A 13807-nucleotide genomic window follows, 5' to 3' on the forward strand; every position below is an offset into this window, starting at 1 on the left:
TCAGCCCTGCTGTATAATTGTTGTTGCATCTCCAGGGGTGTAAAGAGAGCTAAATGATCCTGTATGACTAACTGGCAGGAAGTTGCCCGATTGCATTGCATTGATGTACCGTGCTTTATACACAATAAAGGTTTTTGAAACAAAAAAAAAAAGAGCTAAATGATCCAGAACCCTGCACTCGGCTTAGAACTAGCAGCTGTTTTTCCAGCCATGGCAGGCACAGGGCCCACACAGGATGAGTTCATTACTGTGCAGCATTCCGCATTAAAAGAACGCGGAATGAGAAACTAGTTGAGGGCATCGCGCACCCCAAAAAGAGCCCAAAGGTAGTCCAATTGGGCTACATGCAACCCCTCTCAGAGCGGGTGCACAGGCCCTTTCAGGGAAGGCTCTGTGCTTAAGGTTTGCCGGGGAGGAGAACCCGGCTCGAGCAGACCCCGACTTGTGCCGATACGATGCAGCCGCGTCAGCCCGAGTCTGGTGAAAGAAGACCTGCACACAGTTGGCTAAAAGGTAACAGTAACAGCGGCAGGTGCTCACGACCAGTTTAACTTAACGGTCCGCGTCTGCGCGCGGCCGGGAAACGATAACTTACATCAGATTCCTCTGGCATTCAAATGGTACAATATGACATGAATAACAATATAATGTGTGACGCTCGTATAGCAGTACAAACTCGTTTAACAGAAACAGTCAAAACAGCAGTATTTAAATGTATGAAACAGGGAAGAGCACTTAACTCAGCTGCAAGCAGCAAAGAAAGAGGAGTTGGTCACGTGAAAGGTCCTATTTATAGGGACACAGGGACTATGATTGGTGGATATGCACCATGGCATTATGGGAAATGTAGATTTTTGGTATATGTTGAACGTTTTTATTGGCTGCTAAAAATTTACAGTAAAGAAAGAGAAAGCATAATCTGAAGCCTCTGGTCCTGTAACAGAATTCCTTGCCTACTCTGTGATGTGAGCGGTCATGTGACCCTCTTTATGAAAACTCATGGTTCACCACGTCAAAAGTAAAATTCAGAAGATTAATTTTTCAGTTGTCAAAATATAATCTAATTCTACTATCAGTAAGATAATTTTGTACTTCTCAAATGAAATGCATTGGAAACGAAAGATATATTGCGGTACTGCGCTCCCTTTCATGAAATGGAAAATAACCCTTGTGTTACAGACATTCCAAAGATACGTGGGATGACTACAATGTGCTGTTTAAGAATGCAGAAATACTCGTATGTACATCATAAACATCAATGTCTCTCAGGGGTACAAGTGGCAAGCAGAATGTGACTAGTCTGTGAATGCCATGCAGAATGCGACCTTTGCAAGGGTGCTGTGCAGAATGCGACATGGATACGAGAGCTATGCTGAAGGCACCCCACCAGTGGCAGACCGTTGCAAGGGTACCATGCAAAACTGTGAATGAATGCCATGAAACATACGACCTGTCTAGGAGCGCCATGCCGAATGTTACCTGTGCAAAGTTGTTGTGCAGAATGTGAGCTCTGCGTGGGTGCCAGGAGAAATGAGACCTACCCTGACAGTCATGCCACAAAAGGTTGACATGCAATGTCACATGATCAGCAGGATGCAACTAGAAGTGGTGTTACACTATTATTGGGATATGTGCATTAAATGGACTGGTACTGAGTACCGACACTTTTTTTTATTTTGAGAGGGACAGTACCTGCACTTTTCGAGAGTGACGTAATACTTTTAATTGGAGAGTACCGGCACTTCTCAGAAACAAGCAGGTACAGGGTGCCTTCAATTCTATTTTTACATTTCATGCTCTGGGAATCTACAGTCAGTAAAAGTTAGCTATGCCACATGTGCCCCCGAGAACTGCCATCCTATGTCTTGTCGGGCTCGGGCAGCTCTCCATATAGCTGTCAGGCCAGATCCCAGCCCCAGTATGGGACCTTCCCCGCTGTCAGTCGTTAACAGACCATCACACGACACAGTCATCCCTAATTCTCCCTGCCCGTGGTCCTACAGTGAGTAATAGAACACTCCATCCCTTTTAGTCTAGACAGAAGGCGGCAACCTAGCCTAACCCGCCAGGCTGAGAAAAGATGTCGCCGCCCGCCCGGTTCATTACAAGCTCACCTAAGAGGACCACCAACCAAACTCAGTTCACTCCAAATTGGGCGGCACCGCCAACTTAGGAGGATGGCTCGGACAAAGGCACGTGCGGACTTTCACAGCCAATCAGCACTTTGGAATTCTGTGTGGCGACCTAAGATTGGCTGAGATGCCCCCAATGCTCCAATCTAAGTCACCTTACACATTAACAGTACCTTCCACCCCCGTACGGCTCCCTGAATATGTTCAGCTGTGGGATTGGTTGTCATGCGACCCGGAAGTGCTAAAATTACGGACAAATGACATCCGTTAAAAGATCAGCAACGGACGACGGACATTTGCCCGAATTCACGGAGGGTCCGTGTAAGTAGCGGACAGGTGGTCACCTTACACTATGGACATATTTATACTTGTGTGTAGGAGGGAAAATGAAGTGTTGGTCCATTGCATTTGACCTGCCTTTCGGGCTTTGTTGTGAAACACTTTAGTCTGGGAAATAGAAAATCAGTTGGTTGCCACTGCTGTATGATCATCAGTTGCTAACATTACTTTCCGTGGTGTGATGAGGAACGATGATATTTGACGTTTCTTGAAGCCTATTTCAATATCGTTATCGGGTATGTAAATCAAAAAATCCTCTACAAATCCTCTGCATCACGTCTTTGCACATCGAGTTAAATGTTGGTTTTAATTTACGTGCTCTCATTTTTACCCTAGCCCTTTAGAGTCGCATGACGCTGTCTGCACCATAGCATGTTTTTCATGAGCAAACCTAGCTTGTGGTGGCGATCGTTAGATGCAGACCAAAGATAAAAACGAAAATAGTGTTTCATCTCGCTTCAAATTCTCATATCGTTCACTTCTTCAAAACATTAAGTGTTCTGCTTTTAAGATCTACTTGCAGTCCACGTGCATTACTATCCAGACCCCAAAAGATCTACACCATACCGATGGCTTTGAAATGATATGAAGTGTGTGTACATATAACCAGCAATATATAAAACATAGCCATTGCTTTAAAATGAATGAAATTGTGCATGCAACCATAGTTCTCTTATACGTTTTAGTAATATTTTTTATAAAGATTAGTTAATTTTCCATATGTTTCAATGCATAGCAGATCACGTAATCTCCGTGTACCACAGTTTACTTCTTTGCCATAAATGTGAGCACATACTAAATGTTATTATATCAATGACTGGGCATTTTCATTTTACAACATGGTAAACTCAGCACAGTTTTGTCAGTGTTATGTACTGTTCGTTTGGCTTACAAATGCAAACGTTGGTTTATCACTTATAAAATGATAGACTTGTGTGAAGAGTCTCATGTGACCCAGTCACATAGGAAGGAAGTAAACATCAAGTGCAATTCCCGTGTTTAAATGGCCAGTAAGTTCATGCCCACCCAGAAATGTTTTGAGTATTTAAGGTATTCACTATATTTTCCAACTCCTTCCTACCTTCCTATCCACAAAAAGCTCCTAATTTGCTTCTGAAAAATGTAAGAATAAAACCTTTTCCAAGGGTAGGAAGAGAGGTTCTCTATAGGCAAAAAATATTTTCCCAATTGTGCAATAAGAATTTTAACAAGTACATTTCAATTTGCTTCAAAGATTGCTCCCCCCCCCCCCAAATATAAATATGCTTATTTTCTCATGCAAAATGGTATTCACAAATGCTTGAAAGAAATATGGGTGGGATTTTGCAGCTGTTGCAGGTTACCAGGCCTACCTCTGCAAGCGTGAATTTCTGAAAGTTGAAAGTCTGCACACATAGAAGGTGGAAGACCTATGGTGCACTCTTGTGACCTTTAGGAATGGGGCTCATGTTGGTTTTAGACTGATTCGCATTAATTGTTTAAATACTGGCATGTTTAACTAAACTATGCTTTAAGGACTTGATATTTAAAGTTGTTCTTTAAAATGCACACATCTATTAAGTATCTCTAACATTTGCTGATTTTTTTTTTTCCCCCAAGTTGCAAATATTTTTGGGAACACTTTAATTTGAGCGCAATTGAATAGCAGAAACGTTTAGCAAAACTGTATACAGCCTCCCCCCCTGGTGTTTTTTTCAAGTTGCAAATATTATTTGGGTAAATTTGTCTTAATTTTTTATTTTGAAAGCAATTCATCTTACTCCTTCTGCATGTAGTTGCATACAATAAAGGGTCATTATAAATATTCACAAATTGGTTCATTTAGCAAGCAAATGTCTGCTTTTTTTTGAATTAGAAGCATTTCATTGATGCTAGGTGAGGTTCACTGTTTTTCATTAGAGCCCAAATAGTAACAGTTACGTTTTTGCCTTCATGAACCATATATACCATTGCCAATATCTTACACACAAGAATGCACACGTTGCCTTAGGAGCAGACAGTCGTGTTTCCGACTACAAAAGTGTTGCTCTATAAACTGAAAGTCAAACAGTGTGCCGCTTGATGTGGACCTTACTTGACATGTGCACAGATTAAGCCTGCAAAGTTTTTGACCTTGGCCCTTAAACGTGTGCTGGTCACCGGGTGACTGGAATTCCATACTCTTGTTTTATTAGAATCCAGGTAACTGCTGCAACTTTGCAATTTGTAGTAATTAAAAACAAGCATTTCTTATATTTTCTGAGTGGCTAATGAGAGACTGACTGATTTGTATTTTTAGGTTAGTTGGTGTTAAAATGGAATGGATTGATGTTAAAAGTAAGGAAAACTTTTAAGTTTGGTTATTCTGTCAGGCTTTTATCACAACTTGATCTACAACTATGTCTGTCAGTATCATTAAAGTTGCTGAAGTAGTTCACTCAGTAGTATAGTAGCATTTCAGTAACACCCCTGAGGACTCATTTCAAGCTAAAATTGTGGCTGCTATTTAGCACGTGGGATTGTGGTGCTCCAGTGTCAATGGCTTTCTGGTCGAGTTACAGGATTGCAGAATGCATGATTAATTGATTTATGTTTTGTTAGATATGAGAATCTAAATCGGTACACTCCCATGTATTGTTCTAATGTTTATATGTTTTGACATAATTTATCTGGAGTAGAAAAATAGCACTCCTTGGACTTTCCTTTGACACTGCGCCATTCGAATAGGTATAGGTATTACACTCTCTTCACCAATACTACAATTACAGGCAAACCTTTTCCTGGTAGTAAGCATGGGATGAGGTCAACTCCTTAGCATGGAAATTGTAACGAATAAGGGCATTCTCTAAAATAAATGTTAAATCACTGATTTTACTTCCAAAATATGAATGAAAACTAGTCTACAGAGAGAAACAGATTATATCACCAGTGCTTTTTATAAATTTCATAGTATTAAAACTTATTTTATAACTAATAGGTCAATGATGTATCTCTAACGAGAAGGAGCAAAGGCCAGAAAAGCGGTTGAAAGATCCTGGTTTGTTTTTCACCGTCAATATTGATGGGGTTGGGTGGCTCCTGGGACGTACACATTTTCTGTAGAGCCATGATTGTGATAACATAATCTTATAATGAAACAGTCCACCAAATTCACTCCTAAAAGCTCACCTTTGAGCGATTTTGCAAATCTTTAAAATGTTCCTTCCAGTCCTCAGTTGATCCCCCAGTTGCGTCTCGTAAATCTAGTCATTTCATTTTAGATATTTGTACATCATGAACCTGTATTATAAGGTCAGCTGAGAGCATCTGTATGGCTTAGTAAAATAGTTAAAAGGCTTCTTTAGGAAGTACGTGGTTGGTCACGAAAAATATTGTGAGGTATCAGAGGTTGGTAAATGTTAGTGTAATTTCTACGCTAGAGGTTATTTTAAACACCGCATGTGCCTATCATCTCTGCTTAGTTCTAATCTTCCATTGCAGATTCTTGGTTACAAATTTAGTTTACCATTTAATGTATTGTGCTAATGCAGCATTTCTAAAAGGATTGGTATACTTATCTCTAAACCAGGGTGCTTGGCTGACGTGCCTGTTCATCAGCAGCGTTATGGGTGACCTGCTGTGATGGTCTGGAGGGTTAGAACTCTGGGAGAGCTCGGTAATAGTGTGATCTTATAGAACATGTTCTGGAAAAAGTTTTTTAGTCTGTATTCTAATCATTTTGTTGGCCATGTTTCTTTAAAACAAAAACAATTGTTAATTGGCAGTTGGGGGTTCTTGTGCAGAAAATAAAACTGAGACTTGCTAGCAACCTTGTACTTGAGACATAAACACAAGTGTTCTCTTATGCACCCTCCTCTATTGTTCTGTTGCCCCTTTCTGTCCTGTGTCCCTGCCTCTTTTTTTCACTTGTCACCAACTGCCTCAGTCCCTTGCACTACCATCCGCCTTCTTTCTGAAAGGCATTACTGATGAACTCTGAAATAATGTTTAACCACATAACATTTATTAATTTCTTCTGCTACATCAAATTGCAATTAAATCCAAGTATACTGCACAGACTATCTATAATATTTCATATCTCCCTTAAAGCCTAAGAATTATTATTACCCGACACGCAGTACACATTGTTTTTGGTCGAGCATAACTTGTCCTTAAGCCTATTCTGTCCCCCTGCACAAGTGCATTAATGTTTCCATAGCTCCCAAAAACCACTTCCTACCACAATGGTACACTATTGTGAACATAAGAGGAGTTCTATTCTGGAAATAGAAGAGACCGTATTTGATTAATACAAAGGCTTTAATGTCTATGTTGAATGCTGTATGGAAACTAATTTGGCTGCAAGCTGGCCTTGCATCACTGACGGTGATTCCAAAGTAAATATGTGTTGCGTGTGCAAACCGTAAAACGTTGAGGCTACTGCTCATTGGTTTGAGATCTTTGCATACTGACCTTGTTGCTTCTGTGAGTTCCGGGGATGGTGGGTAATCTATGGACACCTGTCCCCTAAGATGGGGGTCAGGTGGATCCGTCGGGAATGTGTTTTGGCACCTATATTGTTTTTGTTTTATATAAATGGACTAGAATCTGTACTTGTGAAGAAGGGTTTGAATGTTCCGGTTGCCAATAAGAAACCCATTCCTGCTCTTCTGTAGTCAGATGACTCCGTCGTGCTTGCTAGAACAGCGAATGGTCGAAGCTCATTGCCTCCTTTATAAACTATATGAAAGCTCTGATTCTGGAGACAAATGATTTCAAAACTTTCAAAATGTGAAAAGTCATTCTATCTATAAAGAATAGGACCACTGAGATAATTTTCTGTCCTTTTGGGGGGGGGGCTGTATTGCGAACAGGAAAGGGGGGGGGGCCTGTATTGCGAACAGGAAGGGGGGGGCTGTATTGCGAACAGGAAGGGGGGGGGGCCTGTATTGCGAGCAGGAAGGGGGGGGGGGGCCTGTATTGCGAACAGGAAAAATCTGTTCCTGCAAGCAGTTGGCTCGGTCTGTTTCCTTGCTTCCTCCATAGGGAAGAATCTAACGAGCCCCATGTTGGAGATTTACAAGAGAAAATACATTCCTATTCCAACCTATGGTGGAGGTTTATAGGGCTATAAGGATGTGGGTAGTATTCAAGTTGAAGAGAACAAGAGTGTTGTCATATATGTTAGTCCCTCTAAGAACTTTCCGCTTTGCTGTCCACCAAGAACTGGGATTGGAGTATTTTGTTTTGCTTAAGTTACAACTTTTTTTGTTTGGCTACAAGGTGTGCTTTCCCTCCCACGGGTGTCATAGGTGAACTTGTTTCTGTGCACGAGCGATTAATGTGAAAGACCAGTTATTGTAGCCCACAACACGCTATTCAATGTGTAATTGAGATCGAAGTATTGCTTTTGGGTTACTAACTCTGCTAAAGGAATCAGGGGCACAGAGGAAACCGCAACAACCTTATTTAGTTATTCACAGTATCACACACATTGTACTAAGAATAATGAGCACTCTTAAGTTAAAAAACATTTTATTATTACAGGAACAATCTATTTTCTTAGCACATCTAAAACAGAATAGTTTATAAACCGCAACAAGACACGTTCTAAATATCAAGAATGGAATGAACATTTACAACATTATTAAAATGTAATTAAAAAATATTATGTAGAACCTAACGCTTACTTCTATGCGCTATATTGTGAGAGCATGAAAGGCAGAGCAACTTGCAATCTAGAGTTTCTTTGGGGGATAAGACTCTCTGCATACTTGTTGACGGCAAGGGCTGTCTTGATCAGCCAAGGCGTGAAAGACTGTGTTCCCCGCGAAGGACAAACACCGACTGTAATAGCCGTCTGTCGGACTTGGCTCTATCCACTTAATTCGTCAGGCGAGATGCTGTCAGACAGTTGTGTAGTTCATATAAACCTATATAGGATCTGCATATTTAGACAACATACACTGTGGGATTGTTGTCCAGACTGATTACAGACACCCTCACCGGGTATGTTAGCCTGTATATCAGCTAGCTCCCAGTGCCACTGTAAACTCCTTACCAAGGACAGAATAGTTCTTGGCAACTATCGAACATGACAACCCTGCCCCATCAGGGATCATGGAAACATTACAGTACCTTTTGCTCAGTCACTCGTGCTCACTTTGTCTCAGAGAGATACCCCGAATAAACAGTGGGGACGTTTTTCAATAAGTATTCTTTGAACCAGCGTCATTCTAGTGTAAAATAAGTGTGCTGAAACAACCATAAGACAGAAATAGATAGAAATGATTATAAACACCAATAGGGTAAATGGATGGTAGATTCCTACCTAAGTGCTAAAAACAATGAATATATGCAAGCGTATACATACATGACAAAAATAATGTGTACGCCTACGATGCAATCCTAACTAGATGTACCTGAGTTGTACCTAGCATTTATGTAGATGTAGAGCCAAGAATCCCCCAAGGCTTTAGCCAAACCCATTACCTGAAGCCAGAGACTGTGGGATCCCTTCTTAGTCTCAAGATGGACACCCTGCGCAGGATGTCTGACCACTCCGAGCTGGAGTGTCTCCCTGCTGGATCCTCGGCGTCATTCTGTCAGCATGGACGTCTTTCTCCTCTCCCCACCGTTGCAAAGATATGGTATATACATTCCCACAAGGTGCCCTCACGGGATTCTACCTTGCTGTGTCATGTCGGCCGAAGATGACGGAAGGGATGACCCTTATACATAGTTATTATGCAGAAGATGGTAATCCTGCTGTGATTCTGAAAATCCTCATGCATATTTAATGAGGCTAGTTTTAGGGGAAAACCACACATTTTATGCAGTGTTTAACTAGGTAAAAAGTCAATATCAAAAACCAGTTCTGTATTGTAATGGTACAGTAAATGTAGGTGAAGGGTCAGGAGTCTACTGAGGCCTATATTGGGGTACCCTATGAAACATGACAAGACCACCGCAAACATTTCCAGAGTCTGCGGAGTGACGTTGCAGAGAGGATATGAACTAACTACAGCGTCCCTTTCCTCCCACTTGCATTTGTGTATAGACTGAATAAGGCTGAAGGCTAGGCACGGGAAAGGACGTTCTAGATCTTTTGTAGAGTGTCTTTGTGGTTGTACCTTAAAACATAAAGATCAAGGTCTGGGTCTAGGGAATATTTTTGACAATCCTGCATACTTCCAAGCACCCTTCACTTAATCCCTGCTATCTACCTTGGGGGGGGAAGGGGGGGAGAGGTGTAGTGTAAGATGTCTGTTGGACACAGGCAGTAGCGAAGAAGGTACTCTATTTGTTGCAACTTACTGAGATGAAGTTACCTGCAATAAGAAGGCAGTAATAGAGCATGAACCACCGCCATCTGTTGCCAATTCATACACTCGAAAAAGAAGGTAAATATATTAGCTGTGGTATGATGTAACATCTCACAGTCCAGGAATACAACAAGCAAATACTCTGAAATCACATGGTGCACACGTCTTGGCTCTTGTGACTCATAATGAAGAAAGGTCACATGCTGTATGTTCTGGTTCAGTAAGGATGAACTATCGCATCCAGCGCGGAGATGCAAAAGAAGAGGGCCATGTACATTCGAAGTGTGTGTTGAAATGTTAGCATAAGTGCTCCAGGCACAGTAAGCAAAGTATACAGTAATGCTCTCCAAGCTCTGTAAGTAAGGAAAAACCAAAGCGCTTCCCAGCTTGTGCTGCAGAGTATACCGTAAGCGCTCCACGCGCTGCTAGTAAAGGAAAAACCAAAGTGCTTCCAGTGCCTGCTGCAGAGTATACAGTAAGCGCTGCTACTCACTGTGAGCAGGCAATGCTGGGAAACTTCTGAAGACTACACGTTTGGGCAAGTGCAGGAAGGCAAGGTATACAGCTTCACAAGGTGTCGAAAGGTTCCAGTAGTGGTGCAGGAACCAGGAAGAGGACAAACCATCCAATGTCGTCCACGTTCTATGGCAAAATATGAAGTAGTGTCACATACTAGGACACTGGTTATATATCGTGCAACCCTGGAAGTTCAACCTGTGCTGCTGACCTCAGAAATGGGAAAGTGAGAGCTGCACCACTGACTTCAAGGTGGTGTTGCTGGCTTATCTACTGCACACTGCTGTGTATCAGGTCATGTAAATAATACAGGACGGCCCGGCAGAGGAGTTAAAACAATCATGATGGTAATATACATCATTCAAACCAAAGGCCTCAGAACTATGACAGATGCATCATCTGCGAATTATGCTGTCAGCATGTGTGTCAGTTTCTGGTAGAATCACAGGCGATAATATGGGCAAAGTACCTGTCCTGAGAATTAATGAATGTGACGAAATTTATAGAGCGCATTGCTACTCAAGAGTGTTTTGGCTCTAGTAGTCAAGAGGCAGTCATATTCTCAATCTGATCAGAAATGATAATTTCTGACACTCGGTTAGGAGTAACTGACATCGATTATCTGCATCAAGGTATGCATCTCAGATGTTTCCTTAGACCTATAAGGCAAAAGGATGTTAATTAAAACTATTATTTTGGGTATGTGTTCTTAACCCCTTCCATGCTCATGACGGAACGGTTCCGTCATCAGCGTCGGTGCTCCGGTGCTGATGACGGAACATTTCCGTCATGAGCCAATACGATTTTAAACCCTTGAGCACTGCAGCGAAATTCGCGCAGCACTGAAGAGGCTAACCTTGACATAAGGAGGAGATGTTTGACCCATACGAATGTCGCATAGGATATTGCATCTGTCATCAATCGAAAAATGTGACTGTCACAGTTCCAAGAAACATAACATTTCCTATAAAGATAATGAACGCCGACAGCTACGTTTAAAGGCAGACATGGCAATGATTAGGGAATACGACGGATCCATTGTTTAAGTTGAGGAAGATGGTTTTCTCCATGAACTAAGATGTAGTCATTGCCTACATGAGAGGGAGTTGAACTGTACAGACTTTACGTCATCCCAGGCTTGTTCGTCTGAACATAACGTTATCGGGCGTGTCTAGCAAATTAGAATTTGAATAATGTGTAGAGAAATTCATGCTCTCAAACGGTCTATTTTTAGGTAGTACAAGATACATGTCTAAAAACATTTATAAGTAATATACTTGTAGTGAAATAAAAAAGCCAGTAGTGCAGTGCATTGCAGTGCAAATAACAGAACCATATTTCGTAGTCTATCCAAAGCATGTTGTGTGTTGGCGAAAAAGTATACCATTGATAATATAGATAGGCCAGATTAAAAATAAGCAGGAAAAAATAGTCCATTAAAAAGAAGGAAAACTTTTTTTAAATTGTTTCCGTTTGTGCTGGCTTTGTGGTACATATAGGGAGAGGATGTGGCCTAACAGATTGAGCAGTTGACCTCAAAGCTGGGGAACTGGGTTCGAGCCTCCGCAGGGACGCTCAACATCCTATGATTCTGGGCAAATCAATCCATCTCCCTGTGCCTAACAAAAAATAAAGGTGTCCGTCAGTAAATCAACTGGTGCTCATTTAAAGAGCTCTAATAACTTCGGGTCTAGTTTGCGCTATTTAAAACTCACCCCCCCCCAAAAAAAACCAACAGCTTTGTTTGTCAACTTACTTGTTGAGTTAATTCCTCATCATAGGACATGCCGACATCGTACGGTGCACATGCAGCCCAAGTGTGATCTTTGCGAAATCCATATGTGAACATGTTTGTAGTTGGCAGTTGATGTACTAGATGGATCAGCAAATGATGATCAGCAATTGACTCTGGTGATTGCAGCTCTTCTCCAGGTAGTTCAAAGAATAACAATGAGTCAAGCCATTCGTCAATAGTTGCGTCAAAGTGCTTCTGGTGATTATTGCTCTGTCAGAGGTGGCATCCCGTTAGAAAGGACCGATGCACTACTCTGTATTGTTTCTGATGCTCATATACAGGTTGCACGATCAGGTCCATATCGAGATAAGCCACTGGGGACTGCTCCAGATTGAAGTCCAAGATGATGTCCGTCTGATAGTTTTTGAACCAGAACACACGTTTTACTTGTGTGGCATTCACTTAGCAAAAGGTGAACATCCAGGGCTTCTGAGTTCAGATAGGCAAGCATGTCCTATGTGGCATGCTAGGGTCTCTCTGCAACTTTGTTCAGTTGGTTATGGGAACTCCGTGTTGATTTCCCTTTGCATAACAGGAAAAAGGTGATGATACCACAGCCAAATGGCAGTATTATGATCGGGAAGCCTCCTAAAAGGCTCGAACAGACAATGAAAACTTTACAGAATCAGTTCAAATACTGATTTAGATCCAGTCACTAGACCAGAACCAGTGTTCTTAAAAAGATGTACAACACCAGTTGTTGCGTATTAATTAAATATAATTTGCACAATTTCTACACAATGCTTCAGGTATTGTTTAACAGGTGCTGAATTTCTGAAGCAGTTCTGTCTGTTTGCAGATTAAAAACTTCAATCGCTAAAGTCAATGGGACTTCTTTTTGTAAGAGAATTGACAATAGTTAAATTTGCAAACTAGTAGATTTCATGCTTTTACTAGGTCGGGGGATGTTCCTAATAACAGTTCTAGGTGGAGGATACAAGGTTCTTCCACAACACTGTAATGTTTCTGAAACCGTTATCCGGTATGGATGGCCAGGTTCCATCCCACGTCAAGTAACCTTTGTTAAAAATAAATGAGAACCGTTTTCAGAAGTTCATAATGTGTGGGACTGGAGGTCATAGGAAAACCGATAAAACACACCTTAACCCTGGCATCATAGTGCTACACATTCCGTGCAATAAAATGATATCGCACTGAAGGGAGTGTCCAAGTGGATTTCTACAATTTGATGTACTCATACGCACGGGGTCAGCTTAATTTCCATTTAAACATATGTGGGTGAAGGGGAATTCCCATGAATGGAACAGTTGCGAATTGTGCGTAGTTTCATACCAACAAATTGATTTATATTTTTGACAGTCATGAAAATGAAAGGTTGTTATGGGTAAGGAAATAATACCATGTATTAACCGGGTAATAGGTGGCGTGTTAATGACTGTAAATGGTGCATCTTCAACTTGTTCAGTACTTAATGGAGTATATGTGCATTCTTTCTTGGCGATTGTATTTTGTGCGAGTGTCAAATTATATGGTTCAAATAAGGCTATTTCATCAAGGAGTTGCCAAGGCACAAAACCTGATCTAAGTGATTGCATTGCCCAATTTAGTTGTGTTATTGCTTAACTTAACCTGCCCATGTTGTAATGCATTTCTCCTTTCATGAGGTCTAAGGCAGAGGGCAAAATGTGATTTAGCGAGTGCACTATATTAAAAAGTGTGTGGATTCGATTGTCTAACTTTAAAAACTGTTTGCCTGATCTATTTGCCTAATTCTTTGTGCC

At 41.3% G+C, this 13807-nt stretch overlaps 1 protein-coding gene across 4 annotated transcripts in view; it reads left to right on the top strand.

Annotated features, from left to right (window-relative positions):
• The first annotated feature begins 2342 nt into the window (after positions 1-2342).
• Positions 2343-13807, top strand: part of TLK1 (tousled like kinase 1) — a 656881-nt gene continuing 645416 nt past the window's right edge. The window contains exon 1 of one of the 4 annotated variants that reach the window (XM_078681584.1): positions 2343-2453. In XM_078681584.1, the coding sequence (XP_078537710.1) occupies positions 2390-2453 (64 nt within the window). In that variant the 5' untranslated portion in view covers positions 2343-2389. Of the gene's footprint in view, positions 2708-13807 lie in introns of all 4 variants that reach the window. The other 3 variants (XM_078681580.1, XM_078681585.1, XM_078681581.1) reach the window with 3 other exon arrangements.

This window comes from Lissotriton helveticus, chromosome 3_1 (assembly GCF_964261635.1).
Source record: "Lissotriton helveticus chromosome 3_1, aLisHel1.1, whole genome shotgun sequence".
Taxonomy (NCBI): domain Eukaryota; kingdom Metazoa; phylum Chordata; class Amphibia; order Caudata; family Salamandridae; genus Lissotriton; species Lissotriton helveticus.